We start from the raw sequence: 23,877 nt of genomic DNA on the forward strand, positions 1-23,877 counted from the left end.
CACTTTATCCACTAAGCCAGCTCCCCAGCCATGTGAGTCAGGTCTTTTACATGTTGCATTTTATGACTGATCACTGTTAGAAATTTAGGATTTGAGATGAATTCTTGTTCTCAAAGAATATTGTTGGGTAGTTCCTATCCTTTGAGCTCCTTGTTCTCTATAGATTTGAAAAAAAATCTTTATTGTGTCATCCAGTTCAAGCATAACTGGTTCTTCCACGTATCTTCATTTTTTAGTTGGGCACTCATTATATACTTAGAAGTATCTTAGAGATTTCAAATTGTCCATGTAAGCCCTGTGATTTTTGGTACAGTTCTTCACATAACCAAGGTTTATGCAGAAAGCCCTGTTGTATCAATTTTTGAAGTTCTAACAAGGTTTAGGTTGTATGTTTGAGACTAGCCTGTATGACTAAGTCCCAGTAGATCCTTTGTTATTGTTGCTAGGACTTGCATACTAAACATAACTTGGTTTTTTTTTTTTTTTTTTTTTGGTTTTTTTCGAGACAGGGTTTCTATGTAGCTTTGGAGGCTGTCCTGGAACTCACTTTGTAGACCAGGCTGGCCTCGAACTCACAGAGATCCGCCTGCCTCTGCCTCCCGAGTGCTGGGATTAAAGGCGTGCGCCACCAATGCCCGGCTCCTAAACATAATCATAACTTAAGCCCTTGAAATAATTGGTTGTCTGGGTAGCAGATTGGCCATTGCAGTCTGGAAGCTGGGTTATGCGGATGTCTGCATGTGCTTCCTCCATTTTCTCTCTAGGCATCTCCCCTCAGACGGAGGTCACATGTGTGCCCACCCCCACCAGCACAGTATCCTCCCTAAGTAACACAAACGGAGAAGAAGTGGGGCCGTCTGTCTACCTGGAAAGGCTAAAAATTCTCCGACAACGGTGTGGTCTTGACAACACAAAGGTACTGCTCCTTTCTTTCTGTGTGGGTAGAGAAAGCAGTGACAAGCAGGTCAGGGACAGGCTGGCCCACAGCAAAGTAGCTCGACCTTGGTACACGCTGAGGCAGAGTTGTATCTTTTTTTTTTTTTAATAATTTAGTTCTCTTTAGAATCATATTTCTTTTTTTTTAAAGATTTATTTATTTATTACATATACAATGTTCTGCTTACATGCCAGAAGAGGACACCAGATGGTTGTGAGCCACCATGTGGTTGCTGGGAATTGAACTCAGGACCTCTGGAAGAGCAAGCAGTGCTCTTAACCTCTGAGCCATCTCTCCAGCCCCAGAGTTGTATCTTGATTGCTTCCCCTGAAGCAGTGTTTCTCTGTCTTCTCTCAATAGCAAGATGACCGACCTCCGCTGACCTCTTTACTCTCCAAACCAGCAATTCCTCCAGTTGCCTCTTCCACAGACATGCTCCACAGCAAGCTCTCTCAGCTGCGGGAGTCCCGCGAGCAGCACCAGCACTCAGACCTGGATTCCAATCAGACCCACTCTGCAGGAACCATGACCTCCTCCTCCTCCACAACTAACATTGACGACTTGAAAAAGAGACTGGAGAGAATAAAGAGCAGTCGCAAATGAAGCTGCCCATCCCTCAGCACTTTGCAGCTTTAGTTTACTAATCTAGAAGTCCTATAGTGGGAAGTGGCCACTGCGGGCCTCATGTACACAAACTGGTTGTGTGTTGGACAGCAGATGGGGAGGAGCAGTGGTGGCGCAGTCACACATGCTCTGCTTCTCCCCATCAGCGCTGCCTCTAGAAGACTGACTGTGGCCTAGGTTAGTGTACAGACTTCTACACAGCTGCGCCCTCAGCTCAGACTAGGTTCCATTTCTTTTTGTTTTGTTTTGATGGCTCATTTGTAAAATTGTCCTAATTTTTCCTAGCTTTCAGCCATTAGAAACTCTTCTAATAGTTCCTTCTGAGTTGTGAGCTCTTCTTCTGTAGCCCTGGAGGGACACTGTATTCTGTATGAATGCATGGCATGAGACAACTAATTTAAGAGTCTTTTATAAATAAAGTTTGCATTAACTATACCCATTTCCCAAGATGCTCCATGTCTGGGAGTGCTGGGCACCTGTTTTTGTCACCTATATAAGGAAAACTAGGTCCTGAGCCCAGGTAGAGAAAGGCTTGTTAGGACTTGCTGAGGTCTACTTTTCTTCCTTTTTGTTTTTTGTTTTTCGAGACAGGGTTTCTCTGTATTGTTTTGGAGGCTGTCCTGGAACTCCCTCTGTAGACCAGGCTGGCCTCCAACTCACAGAGATCTGCCTGCCTCTGCCTCCCGAGTGCTGGGATTTAAGGCGTGCGCCACCAACGCCCGGTGAGGTCTACTTTTCTTAATTTGTGGGATTGGGGCTATAGCTCCTTTTTAACAGGAGACACTTGCTGGTCTGCTGTCCACATACAAACTCAAGGAGCAGAGAAAGCCCTCCTTGTTTTGAGGTCTTGGTTCATGACCTCCAGTTGTTGGAAGAGCATTTAGTGTCCCACTACTTTGCTGTACAAATGACATGAGATTGTTTCCAAGCTTTGACTTGAGCCAGCGGCTCCTACTCCAAGGGGATTGGGTTCACTGGTAGATCTGAGCAGTTTGCTGTTTTCCTACTGAATAGCTAAGCTTCTTTCAATCCAGACTAATTATGCCATACTTGGTGTTGAGTGAGGACAAAATGTGAGCTGAAGATTAACTTCCAGAATAAATCTGCCTCCATAGTTAAAAAAACTGCTTCAAGACTAAGTTTCTGGGTTCTAGGGGAGACGTCAGGCAAGCTCCAGGACAGCTCAAAAGAACTTTCTTTTCGAGTCCACCTTCTACTCAACTGGCATTCCACACAATAAAAGATGGAAGGAAAATGAATCTTGATTTTCCATCAAGTGAACCCTCTGTTGGTCCCAGTCACCATTTTCCAGTGACCCCAAGGCTGCCTGAAATTAAACTTGCTTCTCTCTAGGCGGAGCATGGAGTGGTAAGTGTTCCCTACAGGGAAGGTGGAGACTTCTGCTATAGGAGGACATATTTGGAAAGTGAGGTCAAGAATGGCACCATTCATCTAAAAACTAAGTGTTCAAAGTTTATAACCCCAACAATGATGTTGACAGTGCTCTGAGCATTACAGTGCACTCTTGATTTGTTTTGAAACAAGGTCTCACTATGTAGTCCTTGCTGTCCTTGAATTCACTATAGGCTGCCCTGAAACTGTAGAGATCCATCTGCCTCTGCATCTCCAGTGCTAGTATTAAAGATGTGCACCACGAAGCCAAAATACAATGCTTTCTTACCCTTCCCCCTAAAGCCCAGAGTAGCTGAGGTATTGTAATGTCACTGAAAACTTGTACCCACTTCGTTCCAGCTTTCCAGTCAGCCAGAGCCACAGAATAAGCAAGAAATTGTTCCTTAATTCTCTGTTCCCTTGTTCATCAAATATGGAAAACCAATAAAGTAGTGGCAAATGCCTATAGTCTTAATTTGGTAGGCTGACACAAGAGGATCTCAAGTTGGAGACTAGCCTAAACTCACAAGGAGACTCAGCAAACAGAGAAGGAGAAGGGCTGGGAATTGAGATAAAGATAGAGGTCCTTCCACCTTTGGTTTTTGTTGTTGTTATTTGTCAAGATAGGGTTTCACCATCTAGCCCTGGCTAACTGAAACATAGTACAATTGGACCAGGCTGGTCTCAAACTCACAAGGATCCATCTGCCTCTGTCACCATCCCTAGCCCTCCCACTTTAAGCCATGTATATTGCTGACCAAAGTTGTCAATGGTAAAGGCATGACCCCTTGTCCTTCAGTCTTTGCTCTTGCCTTGCAGCTCAGGGACATCAGCCGAAACTTACCATCCCATGTTAGAGTCTGCGGTGCCCTCTTATCTGTAAATGTCCCAAGTGTGGCCGGGCGTTGGTGGTGCACGCCTTTAATCCCAGCACTCGGGAGGCAGAGGCAGGCGGATCTCTGTGAGTTCGAGACCAGCCTGGACTACTGAGCGAGTTCCAGGACAGCCTCCAAAGCCACAGAGAAACCCTGTCTCGAAAAACCAAAAAAATAAAAAATAAAAAAATGTCCCAAGTGTGAATAATCGGCCTGTCTCTGCCTCCCGAGTTCAAGGTCAGCCTGGTCTACAGAGTTCCAGCACAGCCAAGGGAAGCCCTGTCTCAAAAAACAAAACAAAGACTGAAGACAGAAGCTAGGCATAGTAGCCCAAGCCTTTAATCCCAGCCCTGCAAAAGTAAAAATAGATCTCTGGGAATTCAAGGCCAGTCTGGTCTATATAGTGAGTTCCAGAAGAGCCAGAGCATACACTTGAAGACTGAAGACAACATCAGGTCATGTGAGAAGCCTATGTGTCCATTCACAATCTAACTATAATCTCAAAGGTGCTATTGAGCCTCTTGGGGGCATGTGTATGCTGTTTTCATGACATGATGAAGGATGTAGGATATGATGACTAAAATCTTGGTTGTCATCTGGAATCAACTAAAATACAAGCAGATGAGCATGCCTATGAGAAATTTTTTTTCCTTTTTTGGGGGTTTTTCAAGACAGGATTTCTTTGTGTAGTCCTGGATGTCCTGGAAGAGAATTTTTATTGATTGGATCATTTGAAATGGGTAAGTCTACCCTAAATTTGAGCCATACCTTCTGGTCCAGCATGCATAAAAGGACCTGGAAGAAGGAAGCTTTGGCTTTTGCCCTGCTTGTCCTCACTTTTCTCTGGCAAGTTCGCTGGTTGATCCTGCTTCTGAGGCAGGTTCCCTGGCATCAAAACCTCCTAGTGATTCCAGTGTAGAATGAAGATCAGCTGAGTCATCCATCCTGGAGTCTAAACAAATGCTGGATTCTTGGCCGCTCTGTCCAGAGATACCCATTGTTGAACTAACCAAATTGCAGCCTGTACACCACTCTAATAAATCATATATATGTGTATAAAATATTTGCAGTTCTGTCTGTCCAGCAAGCATTACTTCCTCTTCATAGCCCAGTCCAAAAAGTTGCCTATCAACAGCACTGGGCACACTGAAATTTAACTGTCACTTTTATTGAGAACAGAAACAAACCACAAAAATACTTTTGACTAGTTTCTGTGATTTTTGCAATGAAGGTCCCATATTGTGGGTGTCCTGTTCCCCCCACATCTATCCAAATCGTTCAATGACTTTCTGTATCCACTTTTTCAGGCGGAACACATGTGTGTAGAAGCCATATTTCCCGTTCCGGTCACAGCCTTCACCCCATGAGACAATGCCCATTTGATACCAGCGGTTGTTAAAAGGGCTCTGAGGAAGAAAGATGGGGATTCCAAAGGTCAGGTCCAGGCTGTTGCTGGAAACAAGGTTTGTTTTTTTTTCCCCAAACTCCCCTACCACAGGGAGATTACCCATCAGCCCCTGGCCTTTAGAGAAGCTTACTTTCATCACAAAAGGTCCCCCACTGTCACCTTCACAAGCATCTCCTCTCTTGGTGTCATTTATCTTGAAACCTTGAGGAAGAACAGCAGGGTTCAGGAGTTACTTCTTAGGGTATTAAAGCCCACAAATACCCACTTGACCCCAAGATGATTATCTTGACCTCATTTCTTCACCCTAGGTATCTAATCCTTTAGCAAACTTGTTGGCTCTTAACTGCCAAGGTTGTCCCCATACCAGCCACTTCTCACCATTTCCACTCTGGCCAAGTTACAGATAGCCCTCTCCTGTACTCCCAAACCACACCTTCAAATAAATAGACTACAGAAACACCAAACCTCATTGTACTATATATACTGAATTATATAGTCTAAAACACATATGGGATGAGGATGGAAACAAAGCTTCCAATAGAATCAAATTAGGAATCTCAGAATGAACAGGGAAACTTGCCAGACCCATAGATTCTTTAGGAAAACAAAAGACCTTAGCGATTAAGACAGTCAACTACAAAACTATCTGAATGAAATGTCCTCAAGAGCCAAGTGGTGGTGGTAGTACACTCTAATCCCAAAAGAAGGCAGAAGCCGGCGGATCTCTTGCCAGCCTCTTCCATGGATGGGGTTCAGGACAGCCTGGAGTACATAGAGAGTACACAGGACACCTTGGAGGACAGGACAGTGAGTACACAGAGAAACCCTATTTCAAAAAAAATCCTCAGCCAATCCACGCATAATGGGGGGCGGAGAACAACTTGGACTCACAAACCTAAAACCTAAAAATTGAATGAAAAAAATCAGATGCCATGGTGTGTACTTGTAAAATCAACCTTTAAAAGGTTAAAGGCAGGAGGATCCATTTAAGATTAACCTCAGCTACATGGTGAGTTGAAGGCAGGCCTGGGGTGCATGAGACTGTCTCAAAAGACCAAAAATAAATGGGGAAAATGGAGAAAAGTGGGAAATGTGAGGTTAAAATGGTTGAGTGTGCCTGTGCCCTTCTGCAGTCAGGAGGCTGAGGTGGAAGCATCATGAACCCATGATGACCCTGCACTATACAATGTAGTAGAGTATTTCGAAGTGTGCATGAAGTCACATGAACTAAACCGGCCGATGGTGCACAGCACATGCCTGTAGTCCTAGTTCTACGTGGGCAGTGTTGGGTGAGGCAGGAGTAACAAAAGTTCAAGGACATTAACTACATAGTGAATTGAAGACTAGCCTGGGTTACATGAGAGACCCTGTCTCAAGAAAATACAAAACAGAAAAACATCAGGTACTACTTGGAAAGGAAGGAAGGCATTAGCATTTTGATAAAGTATAAGCCCAAAGATAGTCACTAGAGCAAAATGCAAACTCCTAAATACACAACCTTTAAAAGTAAATATCACAGGGGAAATAACACAGCAAATGAAACAAAATAATTACAAAATACTGGGTTAATAATAACATTCCATAAAGTCAAAATATTACAGTCTTTATCACAATGCAAAAAACTCATAATTATTAACATACCAAATGCAAAGGGAGCCTTAAGCCCAAAATCTTCAGACTGTCAGCTGGGATATAGTTTAATGGTGGAGCAGTTGCCTAGCTCAAAGCCTTGGGTTTAATCTGCATCACCACAGTAATAATAAAAGTTTTAGGGCTGGAAAGATGGCTCAGTGGTTAAGAGCACTGACTGCTCTTCCAGAGGTCCTGAGTTCAATTCCCAGCAACCACATGCTGGCTCACAATCATCTGTAAAGAGATTTGGTGCCCTCTTCTAACATGCAAGCAGAACACTGTATACATAATAAATAAACAAATCTTAAAAAAAAAGTTTTAAAAGAAAAAGTAATGCCGGGCATTGGTGGCACATGCCTTTAATCCCAGCACTTGGGAGGCAAAGGCAGAGGCAGGTGGATCTCTGTGAGTTTGAGGCCAGTCTGGTCTACAGAGCGAGTCTCAGGACAGCCTCCAAAACCATACAGAGAAACCCGTCTCAAAAAACAAAGACAAAAAAAAAAAAAAAAAAAAAAAAAAGCTGAGTATGGTGGTGCACTTTGCACTTAGGAGGCTGAAGCAGACATACTGTGGATAGTGGACCAACCCAGAAAAAAAAGCAAAGGTTTTTGTTTTGTTAAATATCTACTAAACCAAGCTGGAAAGATGGCTCAGAGGTTAAGAGCACTGGCTGCTCTTCCAGTGGTCCTGAGTTCAGTTCCCAGAAACCACATGGTGACTCACAACCATGTGCAATGAGATCTGGTGACCTCTTCTGGTGTGCAGGCACACATGCAGGCAGAACACTGCATACAAAACAAATCTTTAAAAAAAAAAAAAAAAAAACCTAAGCAACTCAGAGCCATGCATGGCTTTAATATAGGCACAGTTTGATGCCAGCCTGAACTATATAGCAAATGCCAGGTCAGCTAAGACTACATAGTGAGAATAAATAAATAAATAAATTGAGCTTAGCCTCCACCTTCCTGAGAAAGCCTTCTCCAACTCTCTGACCGCTGTATTTGGTTGATGTTGTCCCTTGAAGTCTCCTTTACTCTGCTCCTCTCCTCTTCAGAGCTGTTTATCAAGAATTGGTGCTCTGGATATTGTATGTATTGGCATTTCCCCTTCTAGGAAGGAAGCTTCCTCAGGACCACCTATTTGGGTCTCTGCTGTATACCCTCAAATGTTACCTTGGACCCAATAGGCATTCAAGAAGTATGTGATGAGTGACTGAATAAAAACCTTCTCCCTACCCAGGACCTCCACTGAGCTATATATATTGAGCATTGAGCAGGAATTAATGGCCTCAGGCCAAACACACTCTCTCTAACTTCACACCTCAAAGCATGGAAACTTTTACCTTCCTTTTACTGTCAAAAGGTTCAGCCACTTGCTTAGAGTCGTCTGATTTGTACAAGCTGAGGTATATGCCCATACCACATCCCAAGTCTACCAACCCCTGTCCCAGCTGTATCCCTGACCCAAGACATAAGGCTTACCAGCACAGAACATGTTGTCAGTGATGCGTATCCGGGTAGAGGCCTTGCACACCGGCCGTTCTACAATGGGCAGGTTCACTACCTGCAGGACGCTGGGCTGTATCTCGCTGATGCTGGTTGTCCATGTCTCCCGAAGATTGCCCCAGCCTGTCACCCGCCCTTTATACCCAGCCTGGAGCAAGCTTTAGGGAAAGAGAGGGACCCAGTGAGAATTGTCCCTGACAGCATCTAGAAGCCTTCTGATAACTAACTCTATTTCCCAGAGACCAACATACAAAAACCTAGCATTCACACGATGAAACTGCAACCTGCAAATGTGTGCCAGGCCCCCAAACTGCAACCTGCAAATGTTTCCCCAGGCCAAATCACAGCAGAGGCCCTGGTGCTGACCTGGTTGCTGTCTGTTTGTCTGGCAAGCACACAGGGTGAATATAGTCGCTGAAAGGCACAGGCTTCTTGAGTTTGATCAGGGCAATGTCACGGTCCAGGTTTTCCCGCCAGTTGTATCTGGGGTGAATGTAGATCTTTTCTAGCATGGAGATCTTTTCAATGTTCCGCTCATACCTGCGCAAATCCCAACAGAAAAGTCAGGAGTAGTGGGCCTGCCCATGAGAATACCCAGCTCACTGAGGAAGGTCACAGTCTGCCCTGGGAGTCTGGAAGGTAGGATGACCACTGAGCCACCATATCTTCCTTGGCATCCTTCTGGCAGCTTCCTCCCAGTCCGATATCCACATAGGACTTTTGAGCCATATAGGCCAGCAGACATAAATGGGCACAAACCACATGTACTATTCAGAGTCACAATTGAAAGCAACTCCCACCTGGACCACGTTCTGGTGTCTGGAGTGAGTCAGGACATTGCCCAAATGGGCTTTCCTAGTGGGGATGCTGAGAAGTCATACAGTGGGAGCCACATCTCACCTAATGGGCCCTCGGGTCCCAGCCTGTCACCCCAGCCACCAACTTCATACCTGGTGCGAGAATGCTTGCCAATGCGTACCAGAAGGTCATTCTCGGTGAAGTTCTTGTCCCAGGGTGGGTACAGAAGGCAGTGGGCAGCAGTGAGGACCCACCGGTCACTGATAAGACTAGCCCCACACAGCAGCTCCTGGGGACTCTTCCGGAAAAGCATCACTTGCCTAATGGGAAGCAGAGTACGTTAGGAGCTGGGGCCTGGCCCTTCAGCAGCTCTACAAGTGGAAAAAGAGCCTAGATTAAGAGCTATGGTTTGGCCGGGCGTTGGTGGCGCAAGCCTTTAATCCCAGCACTTGGGAGGCAGAGGCAGGTGGATCTCTGTGAGTTCGAGACCAGCCTGGTCTACAAGAGCTAGTTCCAGGACAGCCTCCAAAGCCACAGAGAAACCCTGTCTCGAAAATACCAAAAAAAAAAAAAAAAAAAAAAAAAAAAGAGCTACTGGACTAGGATGGTGGCACAAGCCTGTAATCCTAGCACTTGGGAGGTGGAAACAAGAAGGATTTCAAGTTCAAGGTCAGTCTCTGCCACATGAGACCTTGTTGCCAACCCCCTCCCCCCCCACACACACACAAAGAAAGCTTGTGAGATAGTGAAAGAGGGCCGCCTCCAGGTTAGATCCACTCGGCTGTCCTAGGGGACCAGAGCTCTTCAAATGTAGACTTCACATAGTTTAGCACAAGTCGGAAGTCAGAAGATTGGGTACAAGTCCCGACTATATTATAGTGTGCCTGGGAGTGAGTCACTTAAGCTCGCTGGGCCTCAACTCCACCATCTATCTACTTAGGAGACTTAGTAAATAAAACCAGTTAACTGAGATGGCTTTGGGGATAAGTAGAGGGTGCTAGTGTCATTTGTGGAACCAGCTTGTGAGTGCCAGGTCCTGCAGCGGCTGTGGGTGGGGCAGGCCTTCCGCCGGCCTGCAGATCTGTCCAGGACGCACCAGGGGGCGATACCCATCTCAGCATCCCAGCCCTCCACGATGCGCCCGTCTATGTAAGAGTCAAGAAGCTCCTTTTCCGTTTTGTCTTTCTGCGACTTCTTCTCGAACAGAGGCCGAAGGCCACAGTCTGCAGAGCAAGGCCGATGGTGAGGGGTCCATCCTGCCCTGCAGTCCCACGTCCCACGGACACGCGGTTGCCTCACCTGCCTCCCCCAAGCCAAAGGTATTCTCATCGAAGAATGTGTGGAACTCCCCGTCGGTGGTGCGCCCTCCAATGGACTCCTCCACGTCGTGGATCTCCTCTTCCACCGCCTCCTCTGTAAAAGATGGGGAACTTAGACCTTCCCAAGCCCCCACGGGCTTTGGAGGGCATTTGACTCCAAGATTAAGAGTGTAGGTACTCCTCGACGACCAGGCAACAACCTCTCAGGACCTCCGTTAACTCATCTATGAAATGAAAACACGACCTACCCCTAGCCAGGTTTCTGTAAGGCTGTAATGAACCCACTTGTCTTCTGCCCCTGAGTTCTGCTCACCGCAGTAGTTGAGGCTGCAGTACTCAAAGTCGCCAGGCTGCCCGGCGACGTAGCACCACACGCCCTCCTCATCCCCATCTGGGTTGCGGCAGAAGTTTTCCACAAGTTTCACCTCCGGGTCGAAGTCTTGGTACTTGCTCAGGCCCTTGGCTGGTAAGCTGGCCCAGGCTAGGCAAGGAGACCCAAGTGTTGTCACAGCCAAGTTCCCTTGGTACAGCCGGCCACGCTCAGGAACACACTGCTCCAGTGGGGGTGACGGATTGCCCTTGGAACCTCCAGAACGAGGAGTCATCTCCACAGTGGTGCGGCCCTCCTGGCCTGGCGTGGAAGGATACAGAAGCCAAAGTTGGGGGAACCACACGCAGACTCGAGAAAGATTTGAATCCCTGTCCCAGTGGATTCCATCTGTGTGACTTCAGGCAACTTAAACACCCCCAGCCTCGGCAGCCTCCCTTCAAATAGGCCACATAGGCCTATCTTCTCTGACAGTTGAGAGAATGGAGAATGTAAAACACACAGCACAAACCAGGTGTGGGCCATCCCAACACTCCCGGAACTCTTTCTTCTGGAGACCAGGCTGGCCTTGAACTGAGAAGTCGGCCTGCCTCTTCCTCCCAAGGGCTGGGATTAAAGGTGTGCCCCACCACACCAGGCTAAGGTTTTGTGCTGTAATTGGACACAGCAGAAAGACTGTAGGGTCTACTAAGGATGTCCATGTGGACAGGTCAATTTCAGCATGCCTACAATGTATTTCCCATTTGTTAAGATTGTTTAAAATCATTGGTGATAGCCGGGTGTTGGTGGCGCACGCCTTTAATCCCAGCACTCGGGAGGCAGAGGCAGGTGGATCTCTGTGAGTTCGAGACCAGCCTGAACTACCAAGGCGAGTTCCAGGACAGCCTCCAAAGCCACAGAGAAACCCTGTCTCGAAAAAACAAAAAAAAAATCATTGGTGATTTGCTTTAAGACCCGTCTGGGGTGGAATGTAGCTGACAAAGAACAGGAGACTAGCCTGCAGCTAGGGAAGGAATGTTCTCTACCATTCAGTTATAACCTAGCCCTCTGTTTTCTCTTTGAGACAAGATCTCACTAAGTTGCCTAGGCTGGCCTTGAACTCACTGTTGTCTAAACAGGCCTTAACTTTAAAACAAAGATTTTTTCATTTTTATTCATGTCTCTTGATGTGGTGTGTGTGTGTGTGTGTGTGTGTGTGTGTGTGTGTGTGTGTGTGTGTGTTTGCACATGTTCAGGTGATTGAGGGGGCCAAAAGAGAGAATTAGATCCCCTGGAGCTGGAGTTACAAGTAGTTGTGAGCCACCCAGCATGGGTGCTGGGAACTGAGTTCTGATCCTCTGCAAGAGAGGCAAATACTCTTAACTGCTGAACCATGTCTCCAGTCCAGGGCCTGAACTTTTGATCCTTCTGTCCTTGCACCTCAGCATCTCCATTGATTGGGGTTATAGGTCTGCTCTGCACTGCCAAGACAGTCCTTTCTTTTTGGGGGGTAGGGTGTTTGAACCTAGGGCCTTGTGCATCCTAGCCAAACTCTCTGCCACTGAACCAGCCCATGGTCTGAGCTCACCATTCTGCTCATATTCGTACTCTTCACCCTGGTTTTACATCGGACAGTACTTCACTTCCTGACTTTGGCCTTGGCCATGTGGCACATGTGACCGATGGCCCATTGGCAGGCCAGTGCTACCAATGGAACGCAGGCAGGCTGGCTGCCAACCCTGAATGGGCCTTCAGACAACACTTGTGTTCATTGTTCTGCATGGCTGCCATCACCAGGGGTGGGAGGAACTTTCTCAAGGACCTTCTCAGCCCCAGCAGGAGTACAAGTGGAGCAAGGAACCCATCATTCCCAGCACAGTAACTTTGCAGGCCCAGCACACATGGACGGGACACTCTCCCCAGCCCAGTCATGCACCCAGGTGAGTGAGCTCAGAGCATCCCAGCCAGGCCTCAGTGGTACAAGAAATAAACCCTTGTTGTGGCACGCTCCTCAGGGAAGGGTGTGGGTTCTGCAGCATTATTGTGACTGGCGCTGGGTAACCATGGGAACTAATCACAACCCGGGACAGAGCCTTATATGCTTACTCTGTGGTGTTTGGAAAAGGCATGTGACTGAAGTGATCTAGGAGGACTTTCCTGGGGGAGAGAACCTTGACAGGATACAAAAAGTTGTTTGAAATGAGCCACAGCATGAGAGAACCAAGACAGGGAAGGTGAAAAGACAGGCTTTCTATTCCCGCCACCTCTCTGAGGAGGCAGACAAATCTCTGTCTCTCTGTCTCTTCTCTATCTCTTTTTCTCTTTTCTCTTCCCTTTGCTTACTCCCTTACCTTCTCCCAATAAACTTTGCACATAAGTTAAAAAAAAAAAAAGGAGGTGACAGGCAGCCTGCCCGGTCTCCCACATGCCCTGGTTAACAGGCCCATTCAGTTTGTAACAACCACTTGCTCTGAAGGTGGCCAGCATTAGGATGCCCATTCAAGATTGCCAGGACTTTTGAAGACCCCTGGGCCTTGGCCACAGACCTCTTCCAGGCCCCAACTCACCACAAATGGGAATACTGCATTCTTCTCTTCGCACAGTGGGGTCTGTGGTGTAGCACCAGGGCCCCTTGGTGCTGCTATCTGGATTGCGGCAGAAATTCTCCTGCAGGTCGGCCCCGGGATGGGTGGTGGAGTTGATGCTGGAAGAGAAGGGTGCGCAGGGACCTTGTGCGTCCCGAGTGTGCCCTGCTCCCCCTCCGGGTCTGCTGGTAGACAGGCCTGCCCAGCACTCACTCAGGCTTGTGTGGGTAGCGGCTCCGCCATAACTGGCACTCGATACCAGAGTGGGTGACACTCACAGTCCCATGGTAGTTCATGCCCAGGTCCATAGCACAGTGACCTATAGGGATACACACCTGAGTCTGCATCGGCCTCTGAGAACTGTCCCCAGATCTTCTGTTGACACTTTGTCTATCTCCCCGCTCCAGGCTCTCTCTGGTCCACCGTCTGTAACCCACGTGCCTTTACAATAGGTCTATCCACTCCACTTCATCCATGTGACAACCGGGTGACAGGCACAATGCTCAGCTGGGCCCAGTCTCCCTGCTCCTCCTATCGTAGCCTTTGCACACACCCTGCATGGTTAGAATTCCCTCAGATTTGTTCACCAACTCCTGCCACAAGGCCAGGGTACACAGCTCTTCTGGGACGTCATCTCTGATTCCACTGACAAGTCAACTGTCCCTCTGCTCTTCCCTGGCTTTTCCAAGAGTTCCTCAATGTTTGGTATCTCTGTTTACCCGAGGTTGTGAGTAAATCCCAGAACTATTTGGTGCTCTTAAAGTCCCCAGCACCTGTGTGGTGGCACCTCTCTATAACCCTAGAGCTCAGCCAGCTGAAATACAAGATGCCGAGTTCAACGCCAGCTCATCTGCACTTAGATCCTACCTACAAAGAAAGCCCCAGCACCCAGCACCAACACAGTGCCTTGATGGGGGATTTCCTTCTGTATATATGTTTCTCTTATTGGTTAATGAATAAAATACTGTGACCAATGAGGCAGGAAGATAGGTGGGACTAGGATGAGGAGAATTCTGGAAAAAGTAGGCAGAAAGAGCCCGCCAGCAGAGTCACCATGTAGACCAGGAGGATAGGACAGGACAGGCATTCGGTAAGCCAAGACCACGTGGAAATATATAGATTAATAGAAATGGGTTAATAATTAAGACAGAGCTAGCTGGCCGGGCATTGGTGGCGCACTCCTTTAATCCCAGCACTTGGGAAGCAGAGGCAGGCAAATCTCAGTGAGTTCGAGACCAGCCTGATCTACAGAGCGAGTTCCAGGACAGCCTCCAAAACGATACAGAGAAACCCTGTCTTGAAAAACAAAACAAAACAAAAAAAGACAGAGCTAGCCAATAAGAAGTCCTAGTCATTTGGCCAACAGTTTTATAACTACTACAGCATCCGTGTGCTTATTTGGGGTTGAGGCAGCTGCTGGACCAGGCTGGTGGGAGAAACCCCACAACAACAGTGCCTGGCACACACTGAAGGTTTAGCACAATTTGTTTTTTGAGTAAGTAATGTAAGTATGAGGGCTGGAGAGATGGCTCAGTAGTTAAGAGTACTGGCTGCAACTTCTAGAGGACCTGGGTTCAATTCCCAGCACCCACATGACAGCTCACAGGAGTCCAGTTCCAGGGAACCTAATGCTCTCTTCTGGCCTCCACAGGCACCAGGACATATAAGTGGTATACAGATGTACATGGCAAACACTCATACATATTTGGTGATGCACATCTTTAATCCCAGCACTTAGGAGGCAGAGGCAGGTGGATCTCTGTGAATTCGAGGTCAGCCTGGGCTACAAGGCGAGTTCCAGGACAGCCTCCAAAGTCACACAGAGAAACCCAGTCTCAAAAAACCAAAAAAAAAAAAAAAAAAAAAAAAAAAAGACAACCAAGGCTACATGGGGTGGAAAGGTGGGAAATCAGGAGTTCAAAGTCAGCCTAGACCATGGAAGGAAGGAAGGAGAGAGAGATAGAAGGAAGGAACGGAGGGAGGGAGGGAGGGAAGTAGGAGGGGGAGGAAGGAAGCTATGGCCCTTAGGGGTTCCCTGACGACAGTGGAGCCTGTTGCTAGACTAAAGCTATATTCAGAATGCTATGGATGGAAGCTTCTCCCTGAAGGCTCTGAGGAGTCCCTGAAGCACAGGGTTTTCAGTGGGGAGTGTTGGCTCCTCCAAGGGAAAGTAACAAAGTAGGCAAGGGTTGAGACTTCTTGACATGTTTGCTGAACTTGACCAGCTCGCTATCAATGTAGGGACAGGGTCCAGATCAGATTGCTGTCAGTGTAGGAAGAGAGCTTGGGAGTCTAGAAGAGAGTCAAGGCCACAGATGCAACTATTTCCTGACTGAGAGCCTGTGGATAATAGGGAATCATTAGCAGCATTGGAGAATGGAAGCTGGCCATGGCGGCACATGCCTGCAACCCCAGCACTGGAGAGGTAGAATTAGGAGGATCAGGAGTTCAGGGTCACCCTCAACATCTAGCAAGTTCAAAGCCACCCTGGACTACAGGAGTCCCTGTCTCAAAAACAAAACAAAAAATGTTGGAGAATGAATTAACCAGTCAGAGCTCTGACACAGGGTGGACAGGGGCCTAGTCAGGCATGAAGAGCAAGCCCCCCCCCAGACTAATTAATTATCCATTCATCCCTCCATTCCTCTGACAGTCTGGCTGACTGCCAGACATGAGGACACATGCAAAAACATCCTTGACCACAGAACAAAGAAGCAACGTCAGGCATCGGAGACACCACTTCAGCCAGCTAACCAGTCACCAGTTTCCCTTTTCTGCCAGGGTTCCCCACCATTCACCCACCCAAGTCCACCCCTCACCTTCCATACAGTCCATGAAAGTATCCCGCTGTTTCCTCGCTGAATCGCAGACTGGAAAAAAAGCAGAAACACCTTAGGTGTTGCTGTGGGGACAGGTGAGGGATGATAGAAGCAGGGATAACAGATGGGAAGGAGACAGGAGAGAGAACGGACCCCTGGGTGTGGTATACAGCGGAAAATTTGTAGGAGAGGACAGTCTCTGCCTCGAGTCCCCCAACCTCCCTTCCCAGGGCAAACCGTGTTGGCCGCTCACCTCTGTACTTGGCCCAGAACACCTCCTGCAAAGCAAGGGCTGCGGGTGAGACTCCAGCCCGGCAGAGCTCTGCTTCTGTTAGTAGACATTATGCCCTTCCCTCGCCACCGCAGCCCGGCTTTAGTCCCCCATTTTGGCTTCCAAAGGGAGAGAATGTGAAGAGAGAGAGTCCCCCAGCACACATGAATGAACGGGTGTCCTCCAGGCTGGAGAAGATAGAAGAGCCCCCTCCCCCCATCCCCACTCGGCCCCCGCCAAGGAATGGGCTGCAGTAGAGAGAGCCCCGGTGCCGGAAATGCCAGGAAGGCTTAAGCAAGCAACTCAGCCAGCCCCAGTATAGCCGACTGCCGAAGCTAAAGAGGTCCCTTGATGTCACGAGCCTCACTGTGACAGCCCAGTGTAGGCCTGGGCTACAGTCTTGGTGACTTTGGGCGCCCATCTTGCACCCCAGGGAGATGGGGGTCAGAATGGAAGTGGAAGTCTGAGCAGGAAAGATCCAGATGTCTCCTGCTCGTGTCACCCACGGACCCTGCCTTCCTCTGCTAAGGGAGTCCAGGCCTTTCCTCGCCCACCCGCCCTTCCTCCCGGCAGCCAGTGTGGGCTCACCGTGGCGCTGGACGACTCCAGGGCCTCGAAGGCCTCCTCATAGCTGCACTGCTCCTCCACGCACTCCCGCTCCAGGTTGCCCTTTCTTAGCTCCTCCAGTAAGCCGCTGTTGGCTCTCCGGACCCGCTGGAGCAGCGACAGGGCTTGCTGGGGGGCCAGGAACACTGCAGTGGCGGGTGGAGCATGGGAAACGGGTCTCTGGAAAGCCTGGCTATTTTAGCCATTAAGGCGTAGGAAGCAAACCTGGCCTAGCCAGCTGGCTTCCAAGAGGGGACATAGGGGCTGCAGAAGTACCCAGAAGGCCACTGTGAGTTGCCGGTCTTTCATTGGTTGCCCCCGTGCACACGCCATTCTGGAATGGCGCCCCTCCCTGCCCCATGCACCCGACTCCTCTAAGCTAGGTCTGAGGTCCACCTGGGGGCTGACTGTTCCTGTGTTATCTGGTCTTAGCCAGGAAACCCCAACCCACAGGCCTATCCCACATCCTCCATCATGTCCAGGCCTCCAAGGGCCCCTTACCATGCTGGCTGTGTACCAGGCTAACCAGGGCAGCCAGAGCCAGGCAGCCAGGTAGCCCCAGGCCTCGGACGTGCAACATAGTGTGTCAGCTCCTGGAATCTGAGGGATTGTCCCGACTCTCTCTGAGTTAATGTTGAACCAACGTGAAGAAATCAGTGGCAAGGGAGAGGTCAGGGGGTCAGGGCCTTGGGGACAAATGGGTAGATAGTTCTAGGGTCCACCCCCCGCCATCCCAGAGGACAGGTTCTCCCGGGATGGGTGTTCTTAGGGAGAAAATCACATAGAAAAGACTGTCATCCAACCCCTTCCACCATTTATTAAGTGGGAGAACGTGGATCCACGAATCCTTCCAGAGATCCTGCTAGTCCCAACCAACGGGCATGGTGCCAGAACTCTCCATTTCCACACACCAGAACCACAGACCCCTAATCTGCGCACCGGGCATAACACTTCGCTGTGAGAACTAGGGGAGGCTGTCAGTGTAGAGCACCTACTGACTAGCAGATGCGTGCAGACGTAAGGAACGGAGATGGGTGTGCCCAGGTGAAAGCTTCCGCATTGCACGGGGTAACCACAAGAGAGACAGAGCGACTCTCAGCCAGGGTTGACTCCTCTTTCTTCCCTTCTAAGGGTGCTATCCTGTCGGGTGCTGTGAACGGAGGCTGTCTTCTCCGGTCTCCTGCCCCAGAACAGGAGCTGGCCCACGACTCTGGGTCTCCCTGACACAGCCCTTCCCTCCCAACCTGTCTGCACCGGGCCAGCCTCCAGAGGTTTCCAATTCTACACAGCAGCTCTGGGCCTTCCCCTCCCCCTCCCTCATTTCCTGTTTACAAGGTAAATATTAGTCCTGGGTCTAAATAGAACAGAGGGACAAAGAGCACGTACACCCGGGAATTAAGGGACCCTTGACTTCACCAAGGCTAGCTGTTTGGGGTCATGTGCAGTCTGGAGAGAAACGCGGTTGGCAGAGAACTGGGGACTGGGTCTTCCACAGTTAGCTTAATTCCCGAGTGGCTCACTTCTATGTATTTTCTTTCTTTTTTAAAAAAATTATTTATTTTTATTTTATTTGCATTGGTGTTTTGTCTGTGTGTATGTCTGTGTGAGGGTGTCAGATCTTGGAGTTACAGACAGTTTTGAGCTGCCATCTGGGTGCTGGGAATTGAATCAGAGGCCTTTGGAAGAGCAGTCAGTGCTCTTAACTACTGAGACATCTCTCCAGCCCCCTTCCATGTATTTTCATACATGTACATCACACACACACACACCACATAGCTTTCCCTTTTTAAATGTATTATTTTTACCTTTGTATATGGGTATGTCTGTGTGTGTGTGCTGGTACCCCACCAAATCTCCAAGAGTGACAGGCAGCTATGAGCCACCCATTGTGGGCGCTGGGAATCAAACTTAGTTCCTCTGAAAAAGCAGTACAAAAAAAAAAAAAAAAAAAAAAAAAAAAAAGCCGGGCATTGGTGGCGCACGCCTTTAATCCCAGCACTCGGGAGGCAGAGGCAGGCGGATCTCTGTGAGTTCGAGGCCAGCCTGGTCTACAGAGCTAGTTCCAGGACAGCCTCCAAAGCTACACAGAGAAACCCTGTCTCGAAAAACAAAAACAAAAACAAAAAAAAACAAAACAAAAAAAAAAAAAGACCTGTGCCACCACTGCTGCTCAGCTAAAAAAAAAAAAAAACTTTCAAAAATTTATACATTTGAGTGTGGTGTATGCCTTTAATCCCTGCACTGGGGAGGCAGAAGCAAGAGGATTACTATGATTTTGAGGCCAACCTGGCCTACATCGAAAGCTCCAGGACAATCAGGACTGCATAGAGAGACCCTGTCTCAAATCAACAAACATATGCCTCTTTTTAAAACATGAAGCTACATGTATTTATTTGTGTGTGCACATTCCCCACGGCACACGTGTGAGGGCAGTGCTCGCCTACCTGTGAGACTCAGGGACTGAACTCAGGAGGTCAAGTTTCACAACAGGTGCCTTAACTGTGGAGCCATACTGATGGCCCTTTCCCCATCAACAAATGCGTAATTCTATATCATATATGCCTCTTAAAATAAGGCTTGCGTAATATTTACAAATCGCCGGGTGGTGGTGGTGCACACCTTTAATCCCAGCACTCGGGAGGCAGAGGCAGGCGGATCTCTGAGTTCGAGGCCGGGCTGGACCGACAGCCTCCAAAACAATACAGAGAAACCCTGTCTCATAAAACCAAAAAAAAATTTACAAATCATAATCATTTAATTCCACATTTTTTTTTTTTTGGTTTTTCAAGACAGGGTTTCTCTGTGGCTTTGGAGGCAGTCATGGAACTCACTCTTGTAGACCAGGCTGGTCTTGAACTCACAGAGATCCACCTGCCTCTGCCTCCCGAGTGCTGGGATTAAAGGCGTGCCCTGCCTAATTCCATATTTCATGTGCACCGTATCCGACCAGTCCCCAAAGTTTCTTGCTGTCAGCCTGCAGCTGCCCTCTCTAGTGACACCATCCTGACACATACCAGCGTTGTCTACCTTTGAACACTGTGTCTGTCTCCTCTAGCTCACGCATGGTTCTGTGGAGCCATCCGTGCTCATCACATGTGCAGTTCTTTGTATGGATATTGCATATTTTACTAATCTGTCCCTTCTGTAGGTGCTGAGGTGGGTTTTTTGTTTGTTTGTTTTTTTTTGTTTTTGTTTTTGTTTTTTTGGTTTTTCGAGACAGGGTTTCTCTGTGGCTTTGGAGGCTGTCCTGGAACTCCCTCTGTAGACCAGGTTGGTTTCGAACTCACAGAGATCCGCCTGCCTCTGCCTCCCGAGTGCTGGGATTAAAGGCGTGCGCCACCAACGCCCGGCTGTTTGTTTGTTTTTGAGACAAAGTCTTCCTGTATAGCTGGAGCTGACCTTGAACCCAAGGCAATCATGTGTGCCACCACACCTAGATTTATTTTTATAATTTGCCTATTAGTGAGCATTTGAATGAGCTTACAGTTTGGGGGCTCTATGAGCAGGTGTTTCTAATTTGATTGATTTGATTGTGCGTGTGTGTGTGTGTGTGTGTGTGTGTGTGTGTGTGTGTGTGAAAACACATGGGCGTGTGCCATAGTGTGCGTGTGAAAGTCAGAGGACAACTGCTGTGACTCAACTCTCTTTCCACTTGTGTGTTCCGGGCATCGAACTCAGGTCAAGCTTGCATGGCAAGTGCTTCCAACCTCTTGTCATCTCACTGGGCCCCTATGAGTATTCTTGAAGACATGGTTTTGTTGTTTTAGACAGGGTTTCTCTGTGTAACTGCCCTGGCTGTCCTGGCACTCACTTGATAGACCAGGCTGGCCTTGAACTCACAGAGATCCACCTGTCCCTGCCTTCAGAGTGCTGGGATAAACGGTGTGTACCACCACTGCCCGGCAAATACATGTTTTTGTGTAACTCACTTCTGTTGGATAATGCCCGGGGCATGGGACTTTCTGGGCACAAAGTAGGTACAGTATTATTAAGTAACTAAACATCTGTTCCAAATGGTTGTACTAGTTTACACTCCAGCCAATGAGGTTTGAGGGTTCCAGCTGTCTGTATCCTTAACAATGCTTTTCATTTTATAAGAAGCATTTAATGAATGGGTAAGTGTGTCATTGAGGTGTTTACTTCCATTCCCTGTTAACTGATGGCGTTGCACCTATTCTGTCTGCCACCCTCTTTGGGGGTGCTGTTTAGTGAATAGGTAAAAAGATGTCACCTTATAAGGTGGGCATGGAGTGAATATCTGGATTAGGAGGCAGAGGTTGGAGTCTTTCCGCCTCAGCTGCAGAGTGAGACCCTGCTGAAAATGAACTAAAGAACAAAAGGGGGCCGTGAGGTGGCTCAACAGGCAAAGGCGCTTGCCACGTGCCTCAGCTTCCTTCCTGTTGCTATGATAAAGCATCCTGACAAAAGCAACTTAGGAGAGAAAGGGTCTGCTTAGCTCATAGCTCCAGGTCACAGTCCATCACTGAGGTGCAGCCACACATCTGGAGCTTGAGACAGCTGGCCACATTGCATCCATGGTCAGGAACAATGGGTCAATGCACACTTGTGCTCAGCTCATTTTTATCTGCTCTCACAGATAGGGATCCCATCTGCGGAAATGGTGCCGCCCACAGTGGGCAGGCCTTTCAGTCTCAACACAACCAGGATAACCTCCCCTCAAGACACGCCCACAAGCCAACTTTCTCTAGACAATCCCCCACTGAGATTCTCTATAGATTGTGTCAAGTTGACAACTAAAACTAACCATCAATACAGCACAAGCCTGATGACACACAGTAATGCTTCCCTTCATCTAAAAACTTAAGACATGTTATTTTTTAAAGGGTTAGGCTCTGCAGTTAAGAGCATTCGTTGTTCTTTTTTTTGGGGGGGGGCTTGAAGACAGGGTTTCTCTGTGTAGCTTTCCAGCCTGTTCTGGAACTCACTCTGTAGACCAGGTTGACCTTGAACTCAGAGATCTGCCTGCCTCTGCCTCCTGAGTGCAGGGATTAAGGGCGTGCGCCACCACGGCCTGGCCCCAAGACCTTGATTCAGTTCCCAGCACCCATCTCACAACCACCTGTTCCAAAGGCTCTGACACTCTCTTCTGACCTCTGTGGACACTAGGCACAGACCAACTACACACACATATTTGCAGGTAAAAGATTCACACACATAAAATAAAATCTAAACAAAAAACTTTTAAAGGGCTGGCAAGATGGTTCAGCAGGTGAAAATACCTGTGTTTGATTCCCAGAGCTCTCATAAGGTGAAAGGAGAGCTGACTGGTGAAGCTGTCATCTGACTCCACAGGCACACAGCAGCAGGCGCAGACCTTTCCCCCAAATAATAATAAAAGAGAAAAAAGATCGAGAAAGAAAAAAAGAAGCGCAGAGCCCGTCCGTCTCACCACCAGGCTCTTTTCTGGTCAGAAGGCTCTGTGGCATCTAATGTCTCTAAATGGGGTTCCTATTTATTGTTGTAGGACCCCCTCTTTTTTGAGCATGTAGATCAATTGAGGATTAAACTCTTTAATTCTTCTACCTTAGCCTCCCAAGTGCTGGGGCTATAGGGAAAAAGCACAATATCCAGCTTCAACCCCACTTTCTGATTTGGGGTTCTATAGCTTGAATCTATAAAAAGGTATCCAACATTGCTTTCAGAGAATCTGTCCTATGGCAAGAAGCATTCTATTTCAGTATATACAGTATACACCAGATTATTTTTATTATTAGAACCCAACCACCGTTTTCCCTCCTTCCATTCCCCCCTCCCGCCTCTCCTCTGCCTCCCCCTCTTCTATTCAGAGAAGAGCAGGCCTCCCAGGGATGTCAACCAGACGCGGCATGTCAAGCTGAGGGCTGGATGAGGCAGGCCAGTATGAGGATAAGGGTCCCCAAGTTCCACACAAGAATCAGAGACAGCCCCTGCTCCACTGTTAGCTACACAGCTGTAACATGTTGTGGAATCATTTTGTACACTGTGAAGATGTGTCACTCTGGTTTAATAAAAAGCTGAATACTCAATAGCTAGGCAGGATTTCCAGGCACAGAGGATGCTGGGAAGAAGGAGGAGTCACCAGTGGACACAGGGGGAGCAGACATGCAGGAGGAGCGGTAAAACCCACAGGATATGTGGCAACATGTAGATATATAGACATGAGTTAATTTAAGGTATAAGAGCTAATGATACAATCCTAAGCTATCGGCCGAGCTTTCATAATTAGTAAGTCTTCATGTCATGATCTAGAAGCTGACTGGCGGGACAGAGACTCATTACAGCAACATATCAGAGGGCCTAGTCAATCCTATGGAGGCTCCCTGGTTGTTAGTTCAGTCTCTGTGAGCCCTATGAGGCCAGGTTAGTTGATTCTGTGGGTTTTCTTGTGGTGTCCTTGACCACTCTGGCTCAGACAATCTTTCCTCCCCCTCTTCTTCAGGATTCCCTGAGCTATGCCTAATTTTGGCTGTGGGTTTCTGCATATTTCCATTAGTTGCCATATTAAGACTCTCTGATGACAATTGAGCTAGACACCAATCTATGAGTATAGGAGAGCTAGGTGAGTATAGCAGAATATCATTAGGAATCATTTCACTGATTTCTAATTTTTTTTTCCAGTCACGGTTGGTTCTTTTGTGTGTGGGGATGGGGGTTTCAGGACAGGGTTTCTTTGTGTAGCCTTGGATGTCTTAGAACTCACTCTGTAGACCAGGCTGGCCTTGAACTCAGATCTGCCTGCCTCTGCCTCCAAGTGCCGGATTAAAGGCATGTGCCACCACCACCCAGTTTGTGTTTGGTT

The 23,877-nt window shown here is 48.1% G+C and overlaps 3 protein-coding genes across 9 annotated transcripts in view; 2 read left to right on the plus strand and 1 right to left on the minus strand.

Moving 5' to 3' along the window:
- Ckap5 (cytoskeleton associated protein 5) overlaps nucleotides 1-1,996 on the plus strand; it is a 94,478-nt gene extending 92,482 nt beyond the window's left edge. For all 5 annotated transcript variants that reach the window (XM_040745823.1, XM_040745827.1, XM_040745825.1 and 2 more), the window contains 2 exons: nucleotides 765-916; nucleotides 1,298-1,996. In XM_040745823.1, coding sequence (XP_040601757.1) covers nucleotides 765-916; nucleotides 1,298-1,540 — 395 coding nt within the window. In that variant the 3' untranslated portion in view covers nucleotides 1,541-1,996. The remainder of the gene's footprint in view (nucleotides 1-764; nucleotides 917-1,297) is intronic.
- Nucleotides 1,997-4,975: 2,979 nt separating this feature from the next.
- Nucleotides 4,976-17,678, minus strand: F2 (coagulation factor II, thrombin). Of its 3 annotated transcripts, none has more exons than XM_040745831.1 (14): nucleotides 17,580-17,678; nucleotides 17,061-17,224; nucleotides 16,455-16,479; nucleotides 16,202-16,252; nucleotides 13,596-13,701; nucleotides 13,365-13,501; nucleotides 10,804-11,121; nucleotides 10,471-10,584; nucleotides 10,139-10,394; nucleotides 9,324-9,491; nucleotides 8,740-8,913; nucleotides 8,350-8,531; nucleotides 5,367-5,437; nucleotides 4,976-5,234 (listed from the first exon to the last, which is right to left on the minus strand). In XM_040745831.1, the coding sequence occupies exons 1-14, from the start codon at nucleotides 17,656-17,658 to the stop codon at nucleotides 5,094-5,096; spliced, it is 1,986 nt and encodes a 661-aa protein (XP_040601765.1). In that variant the 5' UTR covers nucleotides 17,659-17,678; the 3' UTR covers nucleotides 4,976-5,093. The 3 variants fall into 3 exon arrangements, with proteins under 3 accessions (XP_040601765.1, XP_005064977.1, XP_040601766.1); XM_005064920.4 differs by having other exon boundaries at nucleotides 10,268-10,394; nucleotides 17,580-17,677; XM_040745832.1 differs by lacking the exon at nucleotides 17,580-17,678 and having other exon boundaries at nucleotides 16,455-16,591; nucleotides 17,061-17,355.
- The window catches only part of Arhgap1 (Rho GTPase activating protein 1), a 40,980-nt gene continuing 29,816 nt past the window's right edge, over nucleotides 12,714-23,877 (plus strand). The window contains exon 1 of the mRNA XM_040745834.1: nucleotides 12,714-12,737. The gene's annotated coding sequence lies outside the window, so the exon portion shown is untranslated. The remainder of the gene's footprint in view (nucleotides 12,738-23,877) is intronic.

This window comes from Mesocricetus auratus, unplaced genomic scaffold, assembly GCF_017639785.1.
Source record: "Mesocricetus auratus isolate SY011 unplaced genomic scaffold, BCM_Maur_2.0 Super-Scaffold_100004, whole genome shotgun sequence".
In the NCBI taxonomy this organism is placed as follows: Eukaryota; Metazoa; Chordata; class Mammalia; order Rodentia; family Cricetidae; genus Mesocricetus; species Mesocricetus auratus.